Below are 26,357 nucleotides of genomic sequence, written 5' to 3'. Positions count from 1 at the left end.
GTATTTTACATAATATTTCACAATATATGCACATCTAAAGTACAGTATTTTAGGTCATATTTCACAGGATATGCACCTAAAGTACAGTATCCTACGTCATATTTAACAGTATAATCACCTCTAAAGTACAGTATTCTACGTCATATTTAACAGTATAATCACCTCTAAAGTACAGTATTCTACGTCATATTTAACAGTATAATCACCTCTAAAGTACAGTATTTTACGTCATATTTAACAGTATATGCCCCTATAAATTACAGTATTATAATATTTAACAAAATACGCACCTCTAAAGTACAGTACTTTACAGTACGTCATATTTAATAGGATATGCACCTAAAGTACAGTATTTTACATAATATTTAACAGGATATGCACCTAAAGTACAGTATTTTACGTTATATTTAACAGTATATGCCCCTATAAAGTACAGTATTTTACATAATATTTAACAGGATATGCACCTAAAGTACAGTATTTTACCTCATATTTAACAGTATATGCACCTCTAAAGTGCAGTATTTTATGTCATATTTAACAGTATATGCACCTCTAAAGTGAAGTATTTTGTCATATTTAACAGTATATGCACCTCTAAAGTGAAGTATTTTATGTCATATTTAACAGTATATGCACCTCTAAAGTGCAGTATTTTATGTCATATTTAACAGTATATGCACCTCTAAAGTGCAGTATTTTATGTCATATTTAACAGTATATGCACCTCTAAAGTGCAGTATTTTATGTCATATTTAACAGTATATGCACCTCTAAAGTGAAGTATTTTATGTCATATTTAACAGTATATGCACCTCTAAAGTGCAGTATTTTATGTCATATTTAACAGTATATGCACCTCGAAGACCTCCATGAAAGATAAAAACAAAGGACCCAGATTTCCCTCGCCCGGACGCGGGTCACCGGGGCCCCCCTCTGGAGCCAGGCCTGGAGGTGGGGCGCGATGGCGAGCGCCTGGTGGCCGGGCCTGTCCCCATGGGGCCCGGCCGGGCACAGCCCGAAGAGGCAACGTGGGTCCCCCCTCCAATGGGCTCACCACCCATAGCAGGGGTCATAGAGGTCGAGTGCGATGTGAGCTGGGCGGCAGCCGAAGGCAGGGCACTTGGCGGTCCGATCCTCGGCTACAGAAGCTAGCTCTTGGGACGTGGGACGTCACCTCGCTGGGGGGGGAGGAGCCTGAGCTAGTGCGCGAGGTGGAGAAGTTCCGGCTAGATATAGTCGGACTCACTTCGACGCACAGCAAGGGCTCTGGAACCAGTTCTCTCGAGAGGGGCTGGACTCTCTTCCACTCTGGCGTTGCCGGCAGTGAGAGGCGACGGGCTGGGGTGGCAATTCTTGTTTCCCCCCGGCTCAGAGCCTGTACGTTGGAGTTCAACCCGGTGGACGAGAGGGTAGCTTCCCTCCGCCTTCGGGTGGGGGAACGGGTCCTGACTGTGGTTTGCGCTTACGCGCCAAACCGCAGCTCAGAGTACCCACCCTTTTTGGATTCACTCGAGGGAGTACTTGAGAGTGCTCCCCCGGGTGATTCCCTCGTTCTACTGGGGGACTTCAATGCTCATGTTGGCAGCGACAGTGAAACCTGGAGAGGCGTGATTGGGAAGAATGGCTGCCCGGATCTGAACCCGAGCGGTGTTTTGTTATTGGACTTTTGTGCCCGTCACAGATTGTCCATAACGAACACCATGTTCAAACATAAGGGTGTCCATATGTGCACTTGGCACCGGGACACCCTAGGCCGCAGTTCCATGATCGACTTTGTAGTTGTGTCATCGGATTTGCGGCCTCATGTTTTGGACACTCGGGTGAAGAGAGGGGCGGAGCTTTCTACCGATCACCACCTGGTGGTGGTGATCGGTAGAAAGGGAGGATGCCGGACAGACCTGGCAGGCCCAAACACATTGTGAGGGTTTGCTGGGAACGTCTGGCAGAGTCTCCTGTCAGAGAGAGTTTCAATTCCCACCTCCGGAAGAACTTTGAACATGTCACGAGGGAGGTGCTGGACATTGAGTCCAAATGGACCATGTTCCGCGCCTCTATTGTCGAGGCGGCTGATTGGAGCTGTGGCCGCAAGGTAGTTGGTGCTTGTCGTGGCGGTAATCCTAGAACCCGTTGGTGGACACCGGCGGTGAGGGATGCCGTCAAGCTGAAGAAGAAGTCCTATCGGGTTCTTTTGGCTCATAGGACTCCTGAGGCAGCGGACAAGTACCGACAGGCTAAGCGGTGTGCGGCTTCAGCGGTCGCAGAGGCAAAAACTCGGACATGGGAGGAGTTCGGGGAAGCCATGGAAAACGACTTTCGGACGGCTTCGAAGCAATTCTGGACCACTATCCGCCGCCTCAGGAAGAGGAAGCAGTGCACTATCAACACCGTGTATGGCGGGGATGGTGTTCTGCTGACCTCGACTGCGGATGTTGTGGATCGGTGGAGGGAATACTTCGAAGACCTCCTCAATCCCACCAACACGTCTTCCTATGAGGAAGCAGTGCCTGGGGAATCTGTGGTGGGCTCTCCTATTTCTGGGGCTGAGGTTGCTGAGGTAGTTAAAAAGCTCCTCGGTGGCAAGGCCCCGGGGGTAGATGAGATCCGCCCGGAGTTCCTTAAGGCTCTGGATGCTGTGGGGCTGTCTTGGTTGACAAGACTCTGCAGCATCGCGTGGACATCGGGGGCGGTACCTCTGGATTGGCAGACCGGGGTGGTGGTTCCTCTCTTTAAGAAGGGGAACCGGAGGGTGTGTTCCAACTATCGTGGGATCACACTCCTCAGCCTTCCCGGTAAGGTCTATTCAGGTGTACTGGAGAGGAGGCTACGCCGGATAGTCGAACCTCGGATTCAGGAGGAACAGTGTGGTTTTCGTCCTGGTCGTGGAACTGTGGACCAGCTCTATACTCTCGGCAGGGTCCTTGAGGGTGCATGGGAGTTTGCCCAACCAGTCTACATGTGTTTTGTGGACTTGGAGAAGGCATTCGACCGTGTCCCTCGGGAAGTCCTGTGGGGAGTGCTCAGAGAGTATGGGGTAACGGACTGTCTGATTGTGGCAGTCCGCTCCCTGTATGCTCGGTGCCAGAGCTTGGTCCGCATTGCCGGCAGTAAGTCGGACACGTTTCCAGTGAGGATTGGACTCCGCCAAGGCTGCCCTTTGTCACCGATTCTGTTCATAACTTTTATGGACAGAATTTCTAGGCGCAGTCAAGGCGTTGAGGGGATCTGGTTTGGTGGCTGCAGGATTAGGTCTCTGCTTTTTGCAGATGATGTGGTCCTGATGACTTCATCTGGCCAAGATCTTCAGCTCTCACTGGATCGGTTCGCAGCCGAGTGTGAAGCGACTGGGATGAGAATCAGCACCTCCAAGTCCGAGTCCATGGTTCTCGCCCGGAAAAGGGTGGAGTGCCATCTCCGGGTTGGGGAGGAGATCTTGCCCCAAGTGGAGGAGTTCAAGTACCTCGGAGTCTTGTTCACGAGTGAGGGAAGAGTGGATCGTGAGATCGACAGGCGGATCAGTGCGGCGTCTTCAATAATGCGGACGCTGTATCGATCCGTTGTGGTGAAGAAAGAGCTGAGCCGGAAGGCAAAGCTCTCAATTTACCGGTCGATCTACGTTCCCATCCTCACCTATGGTCATGAGCTTTGGGTTATGAACGAAAGGACAAGATCACGGGTACAAGCGGCCGAAATGAGTTTCCTCCGCCGGGTGGCGGGGCTCTCCCTTAGAGATAGGGTGAGAAGCTCTGCCATCCGGGGGGAGCTCAAAGTAAAGCCACTTGCTCCTCCACATCGAGAGGAGCCAGATGAGGTGGTTCGGGCATCTGGTCAGGATGCCACCCGAACGCCTCCCTAGGGAGGTGTTTAGGGCACGTCCGAGCGGTAGGAGGCCGCGGGGAAGACCCAGGACACGTTGGGAAGACTATGTCTCCCGGCTGGCCTGGGAACGCCTCGGGGTCCCACAGGAAGAGCTGGACGAAGTGGCTGGGGAGAGGGAAGTCTGGGCTTCCCTGCTTAGGCTGCTGCCCCCGCGACCCGACCTCGGATAAGCGGAAGAAGATGGATGGATGGATGCACCTCTAAAGTGCAGTATTTTATGTCATATTTAACAGTATATACAACTAGGGATGGTGCTCGAACCCGGTTTTCCCGGTTGTTCGATAAGGAAAGAACCGAGTCCTCGGACTCGAATCCCTTTTTGAGAACTGGTACCCGTTATCGAGACCACTATAGTAAAGAAAAAGAGTTGGTTCTTTATTCGAATCCCTGGGAACGACTCCCGTCCCGACAAGAAATGCCCCGTGTGACATCACAAGAAATGACGTCACGTAGCTCAGTCATTTGTCACGGTGGGGTGCAGCGTGCTGCGGTTCGTTCCCGGGAAGCAAAACTAACGGCTCCGGACGAAAGCGTGCAGGTAGGAGATGATTTATTTCTCCTAAATCATACACATTACAACAGACAGGAACGAAACAAAAGGAAAGTGTGCCGTTTGCACGAAAAGCTAAAGCAAAAACTTAGCACAGGAATACTAGAAGCTAAGGTAACTTAGCACAGGAATCATGAGCTCGAAAACCAGAATGCCAACGTAACTGTTGCAAATGCAAACAATGAAGCCACGACGAGTGACCGGAAAAGGCAGGCTTAAATAGAGTCTCTGGTGAGCAACAGGTGCGCGTACAAGGCAGGTGAAAATCATAAGTAACTAGGATGACTAAAACAAACCCCAGAAGTGCACAAAACAACTAAGGAAGTCCAAAACTATCCATCCATCCATTTTCTACCGCTTATTCCCTTTGGGGTCGCGGGGGGCGCTGGAGCCTATCTCAGCTACAATCGGGCGGAAGGCGGGGTACACCCTGGACAAGTCGCCACCTCATCGCAGGGCCAAAGTCCAAAACTAACAGAACTTAACTAAACAAAACATGATCCGACCACATCATAATACATCACAGTTTCATATCATTTCACTTTACAGGAGTAGGAAGAAGTAAAGCTTATTTAATCCTACCCCTTTCCCACTTCTTAGCGTTTACAAATATATACATCACTTACTGACCTTTTTATAATAAAATATCTGTGAATTAGTATATAAAATACTGTTTTGTAATATGTAATTAATTCAGTCATTATTAACATACTGAGATGAAGAATATCTTATTTTCAATAAGGTTGAAAGTATTTCTCATAATTCCTCTTCTTTGTACTTTGTAAGCACTATTCGTTTGAACAACCTCTTCAACTGGATCATATCAGTACAATGTTTAACTTCTTTACTTCATCCATTCCATCATTTAATTCCACATCATTTTAGCTGTTTGCAATTTTACCAAATCATCAAACTTTAATATTTTTGACTCAATTAAATAATGTGTTTGTATGTTCTCTACATCCAACATTATGAATCAGTCTAATTGATCTTTTTTGTAACACGCAAAGGTGGGACCAAGTCATTGTTTTGCAAGTCACAAGTAAGTCTCAAGTCTTTGCCCTCAAGTCCGAGTCAAGTCCCGAGTCAAGACAGGCAAGCCCCGAGTCAAGTCCAAAGTCAAGACTGGAAAGTCTCAAGTCAAGTCCTAAGTCCTGCATTTTGAGTTTCGAGTCCTTTCAAGTCCTTTTAACCACAGACTAATATATTAACACAGATTGTGTATGCTTTTCAAACGCTGTATTTATTTATTAAAACAAGTGCATTTTAAATTGCAGGAAAGAAAATTGTGCTGACATTGCACTTTATAATAGCACTATTAACCAGTCATTTTAAACATTAACTCATTCCTTTACAGAACAAACACATTGAAAAATAAAGTGCAAATGTACTTATTTGTACAAAAGTGTTAACATTGAAAAAACATGACATATACGTGAACATAACAAAAAAGTTGTACTTTTTATATGTCAGGGCCCTATGCTGCATTGCATTTGCAAAAGACCAAATTAGCCAAGAGTCTGTCAGTCATTTGTGCACGATGGGGGCGTAGTATGATGCCACCATGGCTGAAAACTCGCTTCACTGGAGCACTGGAGGCAGGCACTGCCAAGACTCTCATGGCCACTCGGAACAGTGAAGGAAGAGTCTTCATGTTCAATGCCCAGAACAAAAGGGGGAGAGAGGTTTTTTGGGTTGGTGCACTACTTGTAAGTGTATCTTGTGTTTTTTATGTTGATTTAATTAAAAAAAGAGAAAAAAAAAAAATTATTTCTTGTGCGGCCCGATACCAATCGATCCACGGACCAGTACCGGGCCGCGGCCCGGTGGTTGGGGACTACTGAGGTAAACAACCAACAGTATGTCAGAAAGCTAGCTAAAACGGTACACATATTCATAATATAGTATACATTTTAACTGACCTTTATTTGACTATTTTTGTCTTTTTTTAGGTGGCTAAAATACGCGGTGCTGCTGACCGCCGTCTAACGTTACGTGTGATATATTGACTAACGTAACCCTGCTTAAAAAAAATCACTGAACAAAAAGTATGAATAAGGTAGTGAACTGCAACAGATTCCCGTGTTTGCAATAACGTTATAACGTTAGCAGTGAGTTTACAACCTCACTGATTTAACTACACAGCAAATAAAAGTCACGTTACTTAGCCAATAAACGTTATCTTACATTCAAAACTTACCGTTCTTTGTGCAACTTCAAATGCCGGACGAAGTTGGAAGTTGTTGCCTCTCCATCAGTAATTTTCGAACCGCATGTGTTGCATACTGCAAACCGTTTTGTGTTGACCACCTCGTAATTTTTATACCCAAACAAAATTATTTTAGGTATCATTTTTTGTTCACTGGCGTGTGGTTTGGACATGTCTTCTTCGTTGGTTGTCCTGCAATTTGATTGGATGAATGCTGTGTGATGAAAACAAAGTAGATCTAATTTGATTGGCTGTTGTACTGAGACCACACCAGCTGACACACGCAACGCTGATAGACAAGTACACAATGAAAAATACGGAGCGCTCCCGAATAACTTTTTCATCTTTGGGTTTTGGGGAAAGTAGCAAGTCATGTCAAGTCATGTCAATTCAAAAGGCTCAAGTCCAAGTGAAGTCACAAGTCATTGATGTTAAAGTCTAAGTCGAGTTGCAAGTCTTTTTACATTTTGTCAAGTCGAGTCTAAAGTCATCAAATTCATGACTCGAGTCTGACTCGAGTCCAAGTCATGTGACTCGAGTCCACACCTCTGGTAACACGGTTAACGAATGTAGCGCACATTTGTAGTTATTTCCCCACATTTGTAGTTATTTCACCACATTTCTGCACAATAACTCCGATATGGTAATACTATAGCAGCGAGCAGTAGAGAATGTGAAGTGATTTGTTAAACCAAATATTGTGTTTTTTTCCATATACAACAACCTATCTGCACTCGATAAGGAATCGGTTCGATAAGAGGATTCGATAATAGGCTCGAACTCGATAATTTCTTATCAAACATCATCCCTACATACAACTCTAAAGTACAGTATTTTACATCATATTTAACGGTATATGCCCCCATAAAGTACAGAATTTTAAGTCATATTTAACAGTATATGCACCTCTAAAGTACAGTATTTTATGTCATATTTAACAGTATATGCACCTCTAAAGTACAGTATTTTATGTCATATTTAACAGTATATGCACCTCTAAAGTATAGTATTTTACGTCATATTTAACAGAATATGCACCTCTAAAGTACAGTATTTTGCGTCATATTTAACAGTATATGCACCTCTTAAGTACAGTATTTTATGTCATATTTAACAGTATATACACCTCTAAAGTACAGTATTTTGTCATATTTAAGAGTATATGCACCTCTAAAGTACAGTATTTTACGTCATATTTAACAGTATATGCACCTCTAAAGTATAGTATTTTACGTCATATTTAACAGTATATGCACCTCTTAAGTACAGTATTTTATGTCATATTTAACAGTATATACACCTCTAAAGTACAGTATTTTGTCATATTTAAGAGTATATGCACCTCTAAAGTACAGTATTTTACGTCATATTTAACAGTATATGCACCTCTTAAGTACAGTGTTTTACGTCATAATTAACAGTATATGCCCCTATAAAGTACAGTATTTTAAGTCATTTCACAGGATATGCACCGAAAGCACAGTATTTTACATCATATTTAACAGTATATGCCCCTATAAAGTACAGTATTTTACATCATGTTTAACAGTATATGCCCCTATAAAGTACAGTATTTTACGTCGTATTTAACTGTATATGTACCTCTAAAGTACAGTATTTTAAGTCATATTTCACAGGATTTGCACCTAAAGTACAGTATTCTACGTCATATTTCACAGTATATGCCACTATAAAGTACAGTAATTTACATTGTATTTAACTAGATATGCACCTCTAAAGTACAGTATTTTAAGTCATATTTCACAGGATATGCACCTCTAAAGTATAGTATTTTACGTCATATTTATCAGTATATGCACCTAGCGTACAGTATTCAACGTCATATTTAACAATATATGCACCTCTAAAGTACACTATTTTACATCATATTTAACAGTATATGCACCTAAAGTACAGTATTTTACGTTATATTTAACAGTATATGCACCTCTAAAGTACAGTATTTTACGTCATATTTAACAGTATATGCACCTCTAAAGTACAGTATTTTACATCATATTTCACAGTATATGCCCCTATAAAGTACAGTATTTTACATTGTATTTAACTGTATATGCACCTCTAAAGTACAGTATTTTAAGTCATATTTCACAGGATATGCAACTAAAGTACAATATTCTAAGTCATATTTAACAGTATATGCGCCGCTAAAGTACAGTATTTTAATTCATATTTCACAGGATATGCACCTAAAGTACAATATTTTACATCATATTTAACAGTATATGCCCCTATAAAGTACAGTATTTTACGTCATATTTAACTGTATATGCACCTCTAAAGTACAGTATTTTAAGTCATATTTTACAGGATATGCACCTTAAGTACAGTATTCTACGTCATATTTAACAGTATATGCATCTCTAAAGTACAGTATTTTACGTCATATTTAACAGTATATGCACCTAAAGTACAGTATTTTATGTCATATTTAACAGTATATGCACCTCTCAAGTACAGTATTTTACGTCATATTTAACAGTATATGCATCTCTAAAGTACAGTATTTTACGTCATATTTAACAGTATATGCACCTAAAGTACAGTATTTTACGTCATATTTAACAGTATATGCACCTCTCAAGTACAGTATTTTACGTCATATTTAACAGTATATGCACCTCTAAAGCATAGTATTTTACGTCATATTTAACAGTTTATGCAACTCTAAAGTACAGTATTTTACGTCATAATTAACAGTATATGCCCCTATAAAGTACAGTATTTTAAGTCATTTCACAGGATATGCACCGAAAGTACAGTATTTTACATCATGTTTAACAGTATATGCCCCTATAAAGTACAGTATTTTACGTCATATTTAACTGTATATGTACCTCTAAAGCATAGTATTTTACGTCATATTTAACAGTTTATGCAACTCTAAAGTACAGTATTTTACGTCATATTTAACAGTATATGCACCTCTAAAGCATAGTATTTTACGTCATATTTAACAGTTTATGCAACTCTAAAGTACAGTATTTTACGTCATATTTAACAGTATATGCACCTAAAGTACAGTATTTTACGTCATATTTAACAGTATATACACCTCTAAAGTACAGTATTTTACGTCATATTTAACAGTATATGCACCTCTAAAGCATAGTATTTTACGTCATATTTAACAGTTTATGCAACTCTAAAGTACAGTATTTTACGTCATATTTAACAGTATATGCACCTCAAGTACAGTATTTTACGTCATATTTAACAGTATATGCACCTCTAAAGCATAGTATTTTACGTCATATTTAACAGTTTATGCAACTCTAAAGTACAGTATTTTACGTCATATTTAACAGTATATGCACCTCTCAAGTACAGTATTTTACGTCATATTTAACAGTATATGCACCTCAAGTACAGTATTTTACGTCATATTTAACTGTATATGCACCTCTAAAGTATAGTATTTTACATCATATTTATCAGTATATGCACCTAGCGTACAGTATTCAACGTCATATTTAACAATATATGCACCTCTAAAGTACACTATTTTACATCATATTTAACAGTATATGCACCTAAAGTACAGTATTTTACGTTATATTTAACAGTATATGCACCTCTAAAGTACAGTATTTTACATCATATTTCACAGTATATGCCCCTATAAAGTACAGTATTTTACATTGTATTTAACGGTATATGCACCTCTAAAGTACAGTATTTTAAGTCATATTTCACAGGATATGCAACTAAAGTACAATATTCTAAGTCATATTTAACAGTATATGCGCCGCTAAAGTACAGTATTTTAATTCATATTTCACAGGATATGCACCTAAAGTACAATATTTTACATCATATTTAACAGTATATGCCCCTATAAAGTACAGTATTTTACGTCATATTTAACTGTATATGCACCTCTAAAGTACAGTATTTTAAGTCATATTTTACAGGATATGCACCTTAAGTACAGTATTCTACGTCATATTTAACAGTATATGCATCTCTAAAGTACAGTATTTTACGTCATATTTAACAGTATATGCACCTAAAGTACAGTATTTTAATTCATATTTCACAGGATATGCACCTAAAGTACAATATTTTACATCATATTTAACAGTATATGCCCCTATAAAGTACAGTATTTTACATCATGTTTAACAGTATATGCCCCTATAAAGTACAGTATTTTACGTCATATTTAACTGTATATGCACCTCTAAAGTACAGTATTTTAAGTCATATTTTACAGGATATGCACCTTAAGTACAGTATTCTACGTCATATTTAACAGTATATGCATCTCTAAAGTACAGTATTTTACGTTATATTTAACAGTATATGCACCTCTAAAGTACAGTATTTTACGTCATATTTAACAGTATATGCACCTCTAAAGTACAGTATTTTACATCATATTTCACAGTATATGCCCCTATAAAGTACAGTATTTTACATTGTATTTAACTGTATATGCACCTCTAAAGTACAGTATTTTAAGTCATATTTCACAGGATATGCAACTAAAGTACAATATTCTAAGTCATATTTAACAGTATATGCGCCGCTACAGTACAGTATTTTAATTCATATTTCACAGGATATGCACCTAAAGTACAATATTTTACATCATATTTAACAGTATATGCCCCTATAAAGTACAGTATTTTACGTCATATTTAACTGTATATGCACCTCTAAAGTACAGTATTTTAAGTCATATTTTACAGGATATGCACCTTAAGTACAGTATTCTACGTCATATTTAACAGTATATGCATCTCTAAAGTACAGTATTTTACGTCATATTTAACAGTATATGCACCTAAAGTACAGTATTTTACGTCATATTTAACAGTATATGCACCTCTCAAGTACAGTATTTTACGTCATATTTAACAGTTTATGCAACTCTAAAGTACAGTATTTTACGTCATATTTAACAGTATATGCACCTCTAAAGTACAGTATTTTACGTCATATTTAACAGTATATGCACCTCTCAAGTACAGTGTTTTACGTCATATTTAACAGTATATGCACCTCAAGTACAGTATTTTACGTCATATTTAACAGTATATGCCCCTATAAAGTACAGTATTTTACGTCATATTTAACTGTATATGCACCTCTAAAGTACAGTATTTTAAGTCATATTTGACAGGATATGCACCTTAAGTACAGTATTTTACGTCATATTTAACAGTATATGCACCTCTAAAGTACAGTATTTTAAGTCATATTTGACAGGATATGCACCTCAAGTACAGTATTTTACGTCATATTTAACAGTTTATGCAACTCTAAAGTACAGTATTTTACGTCATATTTAACAGTATATGCACCTCTCAAGTACAGTATTTTACGTCATATTTAACAGTATATGCACCTCAAGTACAGTATTTTACGTCATATTTAACAGTATATGCCCCTATAAAGTACAGTATTTTACGTCATATTTAACTGTATATGCACCTCTAAAGTACAGTATTTTAAGTCATATTTGACAGGATATGCACCTTAAGTACAGTATTTTACGTCATATTTAACTGTATATGCACCTCTAAAGTACAGTATTTTAAGTCATATTTGACAGGATATGCACCTCAAGTACAGTATTTTACGTCATATTTAACAGTATATGCATCTCTAAAGTACAGTATTTTACGTCATATTTAACAGTATATGCACCTAAAGTACAGTATTTTACGTCATATTTAACAGTATATGCATCTCTAAAGTACAGTATTTTACTTCATATTTAACAGTATATGCACCTCTAAAGCATAGTATTTTACGTCATATTTAACAGTTTATGCAACTCTAAAGTACAGTATTTTACGTCATATTTAACAGTATATGCACCTCAAGTACAGTATTTTACGTCATATTTAACAGTATATGCACCTCTAAAGCATAGTATTTTACGTCATATTTAACAGTTTATGCAACTCTAAAGTACAGTATTTTACGTCATATTTAACAGTATATGCACCTCTCAAGTACAGTATTTTACGTCATATTTAACAGTATATGCATCTCTAAAGTACAGTATTTTACGTCATATTTAACAGTATATGCACCTAAAGTACAGTATTTTACGTCATATTTAACAGTATATGCACCTCTCAAGTACAGTATTTTACGTCATATTTAACAGTTTATGCAACTCTAAAGTACAGTATTTTACGTCATATTTAACAGTATATGCACCTCTAAAGTACAGTATTTTACGTCATATTTAACAGTATATGCATCTCTAAAGTACAGTATTTTACGTCATATTTAACAGTATATGCACCTCAAGTACAGTATTTTACGTCATATTTAACAGTATATGCCCCTATAAAGTACAGTATTTTACGTCATATTTAACTGTATATGCACCTCTAAAGTACAGTATTTTAAGTCATATTTGACAGGATATGCACCTTAAGTACAGTATTTTACGTCATATTTAACAGTATATGCACCTCTAAAGTACAGTATTTTAAGTCATATTTGACAGGATATGCACCTCAAGTACAGTATTTTACGTCATATTTAACAGTTTATGCAACTCTAAAGTACAGTATTTTACGTCATATTTAACAGTATATGCACCTCTCAAGTACAGTATTTTACGTCATATTTAACAGTATATGCACCTCAAGTACAGTATTTTACGTCATATTTAACAGTATATGCCCCTATAAAGTACAGTATTTTACGTCATATTTAACTGTATATGCACCTCTAAAGTACAGTATTTTAAGTCATATTTGACAGGATATGCACCTTAAGTACAGTATTTTACGTCATATTTAACTGTATATGCACCTCTAAAGTACAGTATTTTAAGTCATATTTGACAGGATATGCACCTCAAGTACAGTATTTTACGTCATATTTAACAGTATATGCATCTCTAAAGTACAGTATTTTACGTCATATTTAACAGTATATGCACCTAAAGTACAGTATTTTACGTCATATTTAACAGTATATGCATCTCTAAAGTACAGTATTTTACTTCATATTTAACAGTATATGCACCTCTAAAGCATAGTATTTTACGTCATATTTAACAGTTTATGCAACTCTAAAGTACAGTATTTTACGTCATATTTAACAGTATATGCACCTCAAGTACAGTATTTTACGTCATATTTAACAGTATATGCACCTCTAAAGCATAGTATTTTACGTCATATTTAACAGTTTATGCAACTCTAAAGTACAGTATTTTACGTCATATTTAACAGTATATGCACCTCTCAAGTACAGTATTTTACGTCATATTTAACAGTATATGCACCTCTAAAGCATAGTATTTTACGTCATATTTAACAGTTTATGCAACTCTAAAGTACAGTATTTTACGTCATATTTAACAGTTTATGCAACTCTAAAGTACAGTATTTTACGTCATATTTAACAGTTTATGCAACTCTAAAGTACAGTATTTTACATCGTATTTAACAGGATATGCACCTCTAAAGTATAGTATTTTACATCTTATTTAACAGGATATGCACCTAAAGTACAGTATTTTACGTCACCTCTGAAGTACAGTATTTCAAATCATTTTTAACAGTATATGCATCTCTAAAGTACAGTATTTTAAATCATATTTAACAATATATGCACCTCTAAAGTACAGTATTTTACATCATATTTAACAGTTTATGCACCCAAAGTACAGTATTTTACGTCATATTTAACAGTTTATGCAACTCTAAAGTACAGTATTTTACATCATATTTAACAGGATATGCACCTCTAAAGTATAGTATTTTACGTCATATTTAACAGTATATGCACCTCAAGTACAGTATTTTACGTCATATTTAACAGTATATGCACCTCAAGTACAGTATTTTACGTCATATTTAACAGTATATGCACCTCTAAAGTACAGTATTTTACGTCATATTTAACAGTATATGCACCTCTCAAGTACAGTATTTTACGTCATATTTAACAGTATATGCACCTCTCAAGTACAGTATTTTACGTCATATTTAACAGTATATGCACCTCTAAAGCATAGTATTTTACGTCATATTTAACAGTTTATGCAACTCTAAAGTACAGTATTTTACGTCATATTTAACAGTTTATGCAACTCTAAAGTACAGTATTTTACGTCATATTTAACAGTTTATGCAACTCTAAAGTACAGTATTTTACGTCATATTTAACAGTTTATGCAACTCGAAAGTACAGTATTTTACATCATATTTAACAGGATATGCACCTCTAAAGTATAGTATTTTACATCTTATTTAACAGGATATGCACCTAAAGTACAGTATTTTACGTCACCTCTGAAGTACAGTATTTCAAATCATTTTTAACAGTATATGCATCTCTAAAGTACAGTATTTTAAATCATATTTAACAATATATGCACCTCTAAAGTACAGTATTTTACATCATATTTAACAGTTTATGCACCCAAAGTACAGTATTTTACGTCATTTTAAAAGGTATACTTACCTCTGAAGTATCGTGTTTCACGTCAATATTTAACAGTCTACGCACACAAAACTACCATATTTTACGTCATTTTTAAAGGTACACTCACAGCTAAAGTACAGTAGTTTATGTCATAAAGGTACAAGCACCTCACAAGTACAGTGTTTTACGTCATATTTAAAGGTATACTCACAGCCAAAGTACAGTATTTTATGCCATATTTAACAGTATACACACCTCACAAGTACAGTGTTTTAGGTCATATTCAAAGGTCGTCTGAAGTACAGTATTTGAGGCCATATTTAGTGGTCAGTATTTAATGTCATTTTTTGAAATATTTCACAAATTTATCGTCTTCTTTCTCGATCCTTAGTGAACGGCGGCTGGTCGTCATGGACCGACTGGACGGCGTGTAACGTGCGCTGCGGGCGCGGCGTGCAGAAGCGCTCGCGCACGTGCACCAACCCGGCGCCGCTCAACGGCGGAGCCTTCTGCGAGGGAATATCGGTGCAGAAGAGCGTCTGCACGGCACCATGTCCGGGTAGGCCCACGCCCACATTCGGTTTCCGCGACAATGTATGCGAGCATGTCTTGTGACGGGCAGTGGACGGCGGCTGGGGGGAGTGGAGCGAGTGGTCGGCGTGCGGCAGCGACTGCGAGAAGAGGCGGAGTCGGGAGTGCACGGCGCCCGAACCCAAACACGGAGGGCGGCTTTGCGACGGCTTGGCGCTGGCGGCGGACAACTGCACGGGCGGCCTGTGCACGCAGAGTGGGTGGCGGCGCCGCTTCCAGGCTGGGTCAAAGGGCACCGAGTGACATTCTTTTGTCTTTTTGCAGACGGAAAACTGCTGCGTGACGCCAAACCTCAAGGTGAGTGTGTTGTTTTGTTGCAGCGTAACGCTGGTCACATGACCTGATGCCTTCATGCAAAGTTGTGGAAGAGTCCGTCATTACGATTTTTTTGCCCGCTTTGTTTGTTTATCCCCAAACTTTGCGCGCCCTCAATTAACCTGCCACAGGAAACGCTGGCGTCCTTTGCGTTATTTTCTCCATTTTGTTCCCGTTGGAGCCGCGGCCGACTTAAAGGATTTCCTTTGGATCTCGTTATCTTTACCAACGAGCTCGCGGCCCAATTGATCCTCGCCCGCGTCCCAGTTCTGCTGGGACCAGATAGAGGTCTGTCATTGCACGTTTAGCCCCTTTAATTGCTCACAAACCACGTCCCGAGCGAGCTTCCTGGGTAAGATGGCGGCACGGAGCTGGAGGCAAGAAGTGCGGTCCAGTTCTTTGACGTTCTTCTTGTGTCTCCAAGGCGTGGAGAGCAGCAGCGACGTGGCGCTCTACTCGGGCCTGGCGGCCGGCGTGGCGACCGTGGTGCTGCTCATCGTCGCCGTCACCGTGTACCGACGCAGCCGCAGCGACTACGGCGTGGACGTCATCGACTCGTCCGCCCTCGCCGGAGGATTCCAGTCTTTCAACTTCAAAACGTCCCGACAAGGTGAAGTGGAGTGACTTATACAAACCCTGTTTCCATATGAGTTGGGAAATTGTGTTAGATGTAAATATAAACGGAATACAATGATTTGCAAATCCTTTTCAACCCATATTCAGTTGAATATGCTACAAAGACAACATATTTGATGTTCAAACTCATAAACTTTTTTTTTTTTTTTTTGCAAATAATAATTAGGGCATGTCCCAAGAGCTAGCTTCTGTAGCCGAGGATCGGACCGCCAAGTGCCCTGCCTTCGGCTACCGCCCAGCTCACATTGCACCCGACCTCTATGGCCCCTGCTATGGGTGGTGAGCCCATTGGAGGGGGGACCCACGTTGCCTCTTCGGGCTGTGCCCGGCCGGGCCCCATGGGGACAGGCCCGGCCACCAGGCGCTCGCCATCGTGCCCCAACTCCGGGCCTGGCTCCGGAGGGGGGCCCCGGTGACCCGCGTCCGGGCGAGGGAAATCTGAGTCTCGGTTCTTGCATTTCCATAGAAGTCTTCGAGCTGCTCTTTGCCTGATCCCTCACCTAGGACCTGTTTGTCTTGGGAGACCCTACCAGGGGGCATGGAAGCCCCCGGACAACATAGCTCCTAGGATCATTGGGACACGCAAACTCCTCTACCACGTTAAGGTGGCAGCTCAGAGAGGAGTTGTTCACGAGTGAGGGAAGAGTGGATCGTGAGATCGACAGGCGGATCGGTGCGGCGTCTTCAGTAATGCGGACGCTGTATCGATCCGTTGTGGTGAAGAAGGAGCTGAGCCGGAAGGCAAAGCTCTCAATTTACCGGTCGATCTACGTTCCCATCCTCACCTATGGTCATGAGCTTTGGGTTATGACCGAAAGGACAAGATCACGGGTACAAGCGGCCGAAATGAGTTTCCTCCGCCGGGTGGCGGGGCTCTCCCTTAGAGATAGGGTGAGAAGCTCTGCCATCCGGGGGGAGCTCAAAGTAAAGCCGCTGCTCCTCCGCATCGAGAGGAGCCAGATGAGGTGGTTCGGGCATCTGGTCAGGATGCCACCCGAGCGCCTCCCTAAGGAGGTGTTTAGGGCACGTCCGACCGGTAGGAGGCCACGAGGAAGACCCAGGACACGTTGGGAAGACTATGTCTCCCGGCTGGCCTGGGAACGCCTCGGGATCCCCCGGGAGGAGCTGGACGAAGTGGCTGGGGAGAGGGAAGTCTGGGCTTCCCTGCTTAGGCTGCTGCCCCCGCGACCCGACCTCGGATAAGCGGAAGAAGATGGATGGATGGATGGATAATTAGGGCATGTTCACCACTGTGTTACATGGCCTTTCCTTTTAACAACACTCAGTAAACGTTTGGGAACTGAGGAGACACATTTTTTAAGCTTCTCAGGTGGAATTCTTTCCCATTCTTGCTTGATGTACAGCTTAAGTTGTTCAACAGTCCGGGGGACTACAGGCAGGCCAGTCTAGTACCCGCACTCTTTTACTATGAAGCCACGTTGATGTAACACGTGGCTTGGCATTGTCTTGCTGAAATAAGCAGGGGGCGTCCATGGTAACGTTGCTTGGATGGCAACATATGTTGCTCCAAAAACCTGTATGTACCTTTCAGCATTAATGGTGCCTTCACAGATGTGTAAGTTACCCATGTCTTGGGCACTAATACACCCCCATACCATCACAGATGCTGGCTTTTAAACTTTGCGCCTATAACAATCCGGATGGTTCTTTTCCTCTTTGGTCCGGAGGACACGACGTCCACAGTTTCCAAAAACAATTTGAAATGTGGACTCGTCAGACCACAGAACACTTTTCCACTTTATTTCAGTCCATCTTAGATGAGCTCAGGCCTAGCGAAGCCGACGGCGTTTTTGGGTGTTGTTGATAAACGGTTTTCGCCTTGCATAGGAGAGTTTTAACTTCCAAAATCATCCAAAAATATGTTTTTTTTCATTAGCAACTGCTAGCCCATTAGCTGCTAACTGTCTTAGCCTTCCATAGAATCATCCAGAAAGATGTTTTTTCATTGGCAACAGCTAGCCCATTATCTGCTAAGTGTCTTAGCCTTCCGCAGAATCATCAAAAAAAATGTTTTTCCATTAGCAACAGCTAGCCCATTTGCTGTCTACTGTCTTAGCCTTCCGCAGAATTATCCAGAAATATGTTTTTTTTTCATTAGCAACAGCTAGCTGCTTAGTGTCTTAGCCCTCCATAGAATCATCCAAAAAAAATGTTTCGTTAGCAACAGCTAGCCCATTAGCTTCTAACTGTCTTAACCTTCCATAGAATCATCCAGAAGGATCATTATTTGTTTTTCCATTAGCAACAGCTAGCCCATGAGTTGCTAACAGTCTTAGCCTTCCGCTGAATTATCCAAAACAATTGTTTTTTCATTATCAACAGCTATCTCATTAGTTGCTAACTGTCTTAGCCTTCTGCAGAATTATCCAAAAATATGTTTTTTTTTCATTAGCAACAGATAGCCCATTAGCTGCTTAATGTCTTAGTCATCCACAGAATCATCAAAAAAAAGTGTTGTTAGCAACAGCTAGCCCATTAGCTTCTAACTGTCTTAGTCTTCCATAGAATCATCCAGAAAGATGTTTTTTCATTGGCAACAGCTAGCCCATTAGCTTCTAACTGTTTTAGCCTTCCATAGAGTCAACCAAGAAGATCATTTGTTTTTTTCATTAGCAACAGCTATCCCATTAGCTGCTAACTGTCTTAGCCTTCCACAGAATCATCCAGAAAGATGTTTTTTTCATTGGCATCAGCTCGCCCATTAGCTGCTAAGTGTCTTAGAATCCATAGAATCATCCAGAAGGATCATTATTTGTTTTTCCTTTAGCAACAGCTAGCCCATTAGTTGCTAACTGTCTTAGCCTTCCACAGAATCATCCAAAAAATGTTGTTTTTTCATTAGCAACAGCTATCCCATTAGTTGCTAACTGTCTTAGCCTTCCGCAGAATTATCCAGAAATATGTTTATTTTTTCATTAGCAACAGCTAGCCCATTAGCTGCTAACTGTCTTAGCCTTCCACAGAATCATCCAGAAAATGTTTTCTCATTGGCAACAGCTAGCCCATTAGCTGCTAAGTGTCTTAGCCTTCCATAGAATCATCCAGAAAGATCATTATTTGTTTTTGCCATTAACAACAGCTTGGCCATTAGCTGCAAACTGTCTTAGCCTTCCACAGAATCATCCACAAAGATGTTTTTTTCATTGGCAACAGCTAGCCCATTAGCTGCTAAGTGTCTTAGCCTTCCATAGAATCATCCAGAAAGATCATTATTTGTTATTTTCATTAGCAACAGCTATCCCATTAGCTGCTAACTGTCTTAGCCTTCAACAGATTCATCCAAAAAAAAATTGTTTTTTCATTAGCAACAGTTAGCCCATTAGCTGCTTACTATCTTAGCCTTCCATAGATCATCCAGAAAGATCATTATTTGTTGTTTTTTTCATTAGCAACAGCTATCCCATTAGCTGCTAACTGTCTTAGCCTTCCACAGAATCATCCAGAAAGATGTTTTTTCATTGGCAACAGCTAGCCCATTAGCTGCTAAGTGTCTTAGCCTTCCATAGAATCATCCAGAAAGATCATTATTTATTTTTTTCCATTAGCAACAGCTTGGCCATTAGCTGCAAACTTTCTTTGCCTTTCACAGATTCATCCAAAAAAAAATTTGTTTTTTCATTAGCAACAACTATCCCATTAGCTGCTAACTGTCTTAACCTTCCGTAGAATCATCCAGTAAGATCATTATTTGTTTGTTTTTTTCATTAGCAACAGCTATCCATTATCTGCTAACTGTCTTAGCCTTCCACAGAATCATCCAGAAAGATGTTTTTTCATTGGCGACAGCTAGCCCATTAGCTGCTAAGTGTCTTAGTCTTCCATAGAATCATCCAGAAAGATCCTTATTTGTTTTTTTCATTAGCAACAGATAGCCCATTAGCTGCTTAATGTCTTAGTCATCCACAGAATCATCAAAAAAAAGTGTTGTTAGCAACAGCTAGCCCATTAGCTTCTAACTGTCTTAGTCTTCCATAGAATCATCCAGAAAGATGTTTTTTCATTGGCAACAGCTAGCCCATTAGCTTCTAACTGTTTTAGCCTTCCATAGAGTCAACCAAGAAGATCATTTGTTTTTTTCATTAGCAACAGCTATCCCATTAGCTGCTAACTGTCTTAGCCTTCCACAGAATCATCCAGAAAGATGTTTTTTTCATTGGCATCAGCTCGCCCATTAGCTGCTAAGTGTCTTAGAATCCATAGAATCATCCAGAAGGATCATTATTTGTTTTTCCTTTAGCAACAGCTAGCCCATTAGTTGCTAACTGTCTTAGCCTTCCACAGAATCATCCAAAAAATGTTGTTTTTTCATTAGCAACAGCTATCCCATTAGTTGCTAACTGTCTTAGCCTTCCGCAGAATTATCCAGAAATATGTTTATTTTTTCATTAGCAACAGCTAGCCCATTAGCTGCTAACTGTCTTAGCCTTCCACAGAATCATCCAGAAAATGTTTTCTCATTGGCAACAGCTAGCCCATTAGCTGCTAAGTGTCTTAGCCTTCCATAGAATCATCCAGAAAGATCATTATTTGTTTTTGCCATTAACAACAGCTTGGCCATTAGCTGCAAACTGTCTTAGCCTTCCACAGAATCATCCACAAAGATGTTTTTTTCATTGGCAACAGCTAGCCCATTAGCTGCTAAGTGTCTTAGCCTTCCATAGAATCATCCAGAAAGATCATTATTTGTTATTTTCATTAGCAACAGCTATCCCATTAGCTGCTAACTGTCTTAGCCTTCAACAGATTCATCCAAAAAAAAATTGTTTTTTCATTAGCAACAGTTAGCCCATTAGCTGCTTACTATCTTAGCCTTCCATAGATCATCCAGAAAGATCATTATTTGTTGTTTTTTTCATTAGCAACAGCTATCCCATTAGCTGCTAACTGTCTTAGCCTTCCACAGAATCATCCAGAAAGATGTTTTTTCATTGGCAACAGCTAGCCCATTAGCTGCTAAGTGTCTTAGCCTTCCATAGAATCATCCAGAAAGATCATTATTTATTTTTTTCCATTAGCAACAGCTTGGCCATTAGCTGCAAACTTTCTTTGCCTTTCACAGATTCATCCAAAAAAAAATTTGTTTTTTCATTAGCAACAACTATCCCATTAGCTGCTAACTGTCTTAACCTTCCGTAGAATCATCCAGTAAGATCATTATTTGTTTGTTTTTTTCATTAGCAACAGCTATCCATTATCTGCTAACTGTCTTAGCCTTCCACAGAATCATCCAGAAAGATGTTTTTTCATTGGCGACAGCTAGCCCATTAGCTGCTAAGTGTCTTAGTCTTCCATAGAATCATCCAGAAAGATCCTTATTTGTTTTTTTCATTAGCAACAGCTATCCCATTAGCTGCTAACTGTCTTAGCCTTCCACAGATTCATCCAAAAAAATGTTGTTTTTTTCTTTAGCAACAGCTATCCCATTAGCTGCTAACTGTCTTAGCCTTCTTTAGAATCATCCAGTAAGATCATTATTTGTTTGTTTTTTTCATTAGCAACAGCTATCCCATTAGCTGCTAACTGTCTTAGCCTTCCACAGAATCATCCTGAAAAATGTTTACTCATTGGCAACAGCTAGCCCATTAGCTGCTAAGTGTCTTAGTCTTCCATAGAATCATCCAGAAAGATCATTATTTGTTTTTTTCATTAGCAACAGCTATCCCATTAGCTGCTAACTGTCTTAGCCTTCCACAGATTCATCCAAAAAAATGTTGTTTTTTCATTAGCAACAGCTATCCCATTAGCTGCTAACTGTCTTAGCCTTCCACAGAATCCTCCAGAAAGATCATTATTTGTTTTTTTCATTAGCATAAGCTATCCCATTAGCTGCTAACTGTCTTAGCCTTCCACAGATTCATCCAAAAAAATGTTGTTTTTTCATTAGCAACAGCTATCCCATTAGCTGCTAACTGTCTTAGCCTTCCACAGAATCATCCAGAAAGATGTTTTTCATTGGCAACAGCTAGCCCATTAGCTGCTAAGTGTCTTAGCCTTCCATAGAATCATCCAGAAAGATCATTATTTGTTTTTTCCATTAGCAACAGCTTGGCCATTAGCTGCAAACTTTCTTTGCCTTTAACAGATTCATCCAAAAAAAATGTTGTTTTTTCATTAGCAACAACTATCCCATTAGCTGCTAACTGTCTTAACCTTCCGTAGAATCATCCAGAAAGATCATTATTTGTTTGTTTTTTTCATTAGCAACAGCTATCCATTATCTGCTAACTGTCTTAGCCTTCCACAGAATCATCCAGAAAGATGTTTTTTCATTGGCGACAGCTAGCCCATTAGCTGCTAAGTGTCTTAGTCTTCCATAGAATCATCCAGAAAGATCCTTATTTGTTTTTTTCATTAGCAACAGCTATCCCATTAGCTGCTAACTGTCTTAGCCTTCCACAGATTCATCCAAAAAAATGTTGTTTTTTTCTTTAGCAACAGCTATCCTATTAGCTGCTAACTGTCTTAGCCTTCTGTAGAATCATCCAGAAAGATCATTATTTGTTTGTTTTTTTCATTAGCAACAGCTATCCCATTAGCTGCTAACTGTCTTAGCCTTCCAAAGAATCATCCTGAAAAATGTTTACTCATTGGCAACAGCTAGCCCATTAGCTGCTAAGTGTCTTAGTCTTCCATAGAATCATCCAGAAAGATCATTATTTGTTTTTTTCATTAGCAACAGCTATCCCATTAGCTGCTAACTGTCTTAGCCTTCCACAGATTCATCCAAAAAAATGTTGTTTTTTCATTAGCAACAGCTATCCCATTAGCTGCTAACTGTCTTAGCCTTCCACAGAATCATCCAGAAAGATCATTATTTGTTTTTTTCATTAGCATAAGCTATCCCATTAGCTGCTAACTGTCTTAGCCTTCCACAGATTCATCCAAAAAAATGTTGTTTTTTCATTAGCAACAGCTATCCCATTAGCTGCTAACTGTCTTAGCCTTCCACAGAATCATCCAGAAAGATGTTTTTTCATTGGCAACAGCTAGCCCATTAGCTGCTAAGTGTCTTAGCCTTCCATAGAATCATCCAGAAAGATCATTATTTGTTTTTTCCATTAGCAACAGCTTGGCCATTAGCTGCAAACTTTCTTTGCCTTTAACAGATTCATCCAAAAAAAATGTTGTTTTTTCATTAGCAACAACTATCCCATTAGCTGCTAACTGTCTTAGCCTTCCATAGAATCATCCAGAAATATCATTATTTGTTTGTTTTTTTCATTAGCAACAGCTATCCCATTAGCTGCTAACTGTCTTAGCCTTCCACAGAATCATCCAGAAAGATGTTTTTTCATTGGCAACAGCTAGCCCATTAGCTGCTAAGTGTCTTAGCCTTCCATAGAATCATCCAGAAAGATCATTATTTGTTTTTTCCATTAGCAACAGCTTGGCCATTAGCTGCAAACTTTCTTTGCCTTTCACAGATTCATCCAAAAAAAATGTTGTTTTTTCATTAGCAACAACTATCCCATTAGCTGCTAACTGTCTTAGCCTTCCATAGAATCATCCAGAAAGATCATTATTTGTTTGTTTTTTTCATTAGCAACAGCTATCCATTATCTGCTAACTGTCTTAGCCTTCCACAGAATCATCCAGAAAGATGTTTTTTCATTGGCGACAGCTAGCCCATTAGCTGCTAAGTGTCTTAGCCTTCCATAGAATCATCCAGAAAGATCATTATTTGTTTTTTCCATTAGCAACAGCTTGGCCATTAGCTGCAAACTTTCTTTGCCTTTAACAGATTCATCCAAAAAAAATGTTGTTTTTTCATTAGCAACAACTATCCCATTAGCTGCTAACTGTCTTAGCCTTCCATAGAATCATCCAGAAAGATCATTATTTGTTTGTTTTTTTCATTAGCAACAGCTATCCATTATCTGCTAACTGTCTTAGCCTTCCACAGAATCATCCAGAAAGATGTTTTTTCATTGGCGACAGCTAGCCCATTAGCTGCTAAGTGTCTTAGTCTTCCATAGAATCATCCAGAAAGATCCTTATTTGTTTTTTTCATTAGCAACAGCTATCCCATTAGCTGCTAACTGTCTTAGCCTTCCACAGATTCATCCAAAAAAATGTTGTTTTTTTCTTTAGCAACAGCTATCCTATTAGCTGCTAACTGTCTTAGCCTTCTGTAGAATCATCCAGAAAGATCATTATTTGTTTGTTTTTTTCATTAGCAACAGCTATCCCATTAGCTGCTAACTGTCTTAGCCTTCCAAAGAATCATCCTGAAAAATGTTTACTCATTGGCAACAGCTAGCCCATTAGCTGCTAAGTGTCTTAGTCTTCCATAGAATCATCCAGAAAGATCATTATTTGTTTTTTTCATTAGCAACAGCTATCCCATTAGCTGCTAACTGTCTTAGCCTTCCACAGATTCATCCAAAAAAATGTTGTTTTTTCATTAGCAACAGCTATCCCATTAGCTGCTAACTGTCTTAGCCTTCCACAGAATCATCCAGAAAGATCATTATTTGTTTTTTTCATTAGCATAAGCTATCCCATTAGCTGCTAACTGTCTTAGCCTTCCACAGATTCATCCAAAAAAATGTTGTTTTTTCATTAGCAACAGCTATCCCATTAGCTGCTAACTGTCTTAGCCTTCCACAGAATCATCCAGAAAGATGTTTTTTCATTGGCAACAGCTAGCCCATTAGCTGCTAAGTGTCTTAGCCTTCCATAGAATCATCCAGAAAGATCATTATTTGTTTTTTCCATTAGCAACAGCTTGGCCATTAGCTGCAAACTTTCTTTGCCTTTAACAGATTCATCCAAAAAAAATGTTGTTTTTTCATTAGCAACAACTATCCCATTAGCTGCTAACTGTCTTAGCCTTCCATAGAATCATCCAGAAATATCATTATTTGTTTGTTTTTTTCATTAGCAACAGCTATCCCATTAGCTGCTAACTGTCTTAGCCTTCCACAGAATCATCCAGAAAGATGTTTTTTCATTGGCAACAGCTAGCCCATTAGCTGCTAAGTGTCTTAGCCTTCCATAGAATCATCCAGAAAGATCATTATTTGTTTTTTCCATTAGCAACAGCTTGGCCATTAGCTGCAAACTTTCTTTGCCTTTCACAGATTCATCCAAAAAAAATGTTGTTTTTTCATTAGCAACAACTATCCCATTAGTTGCTAACTGTCTTAGCCTTCCATAGAATCATCCAGAAATATCATTATTTTTTTGTTTTTTTCATTAGCAACAGCTATCCCATTAGCTGCTAACTGTCTTAGCTTTCCACGGAATCATCCTGAAAGATGTTTACTCATTGGCAACAGCTAGCCCATTAGCTGCTAAGTGTCTTAGTCTTCCATAGAATCAGCCAGAAAGATCCTTTTTTCTTTTTTTTCATTAGCAACAGCTATCCCATTAGCTGCTAACTGTCTTAGCCTTCCACAGATTCATCCAAAAAAATGTTGTTTTTTCATTAGCAACAGCTATCCCATTAGCTGCTAACTGTCTTAGCCTTCCACAGAATCATCCAGAAAGATGTTTTTTCATTGGCAACAGCTAGCCCATTAGCTGCTAAGTGTCTTAGCCTTCCATAGAATCATCCAGAAAGATCATTATTTGTTTTTTCCATTAGCAACAGCTTGGCCATTAGCTGCAAACTTTCTTTGCCTTTAACAGATTCATCCAAAAAAAATGTTGTTTTTTCATTAGCAACAACTATCCCATTAGCTGCTAACTGTCTTAGCCTTCCATAGAATCATCCAGAAAGATCAT

The 26,357-nt window shown here is 39.3% G+C and overlaps 1 protein-coding gene across 2 annotated transcripts in view; it reads left to right on the top strand.

Annotated features, from left to right (window-relative positions):
* LOC133577912 (netrin receptor UNC5D-like) overlaps positions 1-26,357 on the top strand; it is a 771,105-nt gene that overhangs the window by 621,624 nt on the left and 123,124 nt on the right. For both annotated transcript variants that reach the window (XM_061932037.1, XM_061932038.1), the window contains 4 exons: positions 15,457-15,624; positions 15,688-15,852; positions 15,921-15,953; positions 16,396-16,581. In XM_061932037.1, the coding sequence (XP_061788021.1) occupies positions 15,457-15,624; positions 15,688-15,852; positions 15,921-15,953; positions 16,396-16,581 (552 nt within the window). The remainder of the gene's footprint in view (positions 1-15,456; positions 15,625-15,687; positions 15,853-15,920; positions 15,954-16,395; positions 16,582-26,357) is intronic.

This window comes from Nerophis lumbriciformis, linkage group LG39, assembly GCF_033978685.3.
Source record: "Nerophis lumbriciformis linkage group LG39, RoL_Nlum_v2.1, whole genome shotgun sequence".
Classification (NCBI taxonomy): Eukaryota; Metazoa; Chordata; class Actinopteri; order Syngnathiformes; family Syngnathidae; genus Nerophis; species Nerophis lumbriciformis.
Note: the sequence above shows the minus strand (reverse complement) of the source record. Positions and strands in the feature narration are given on the sequence as shown.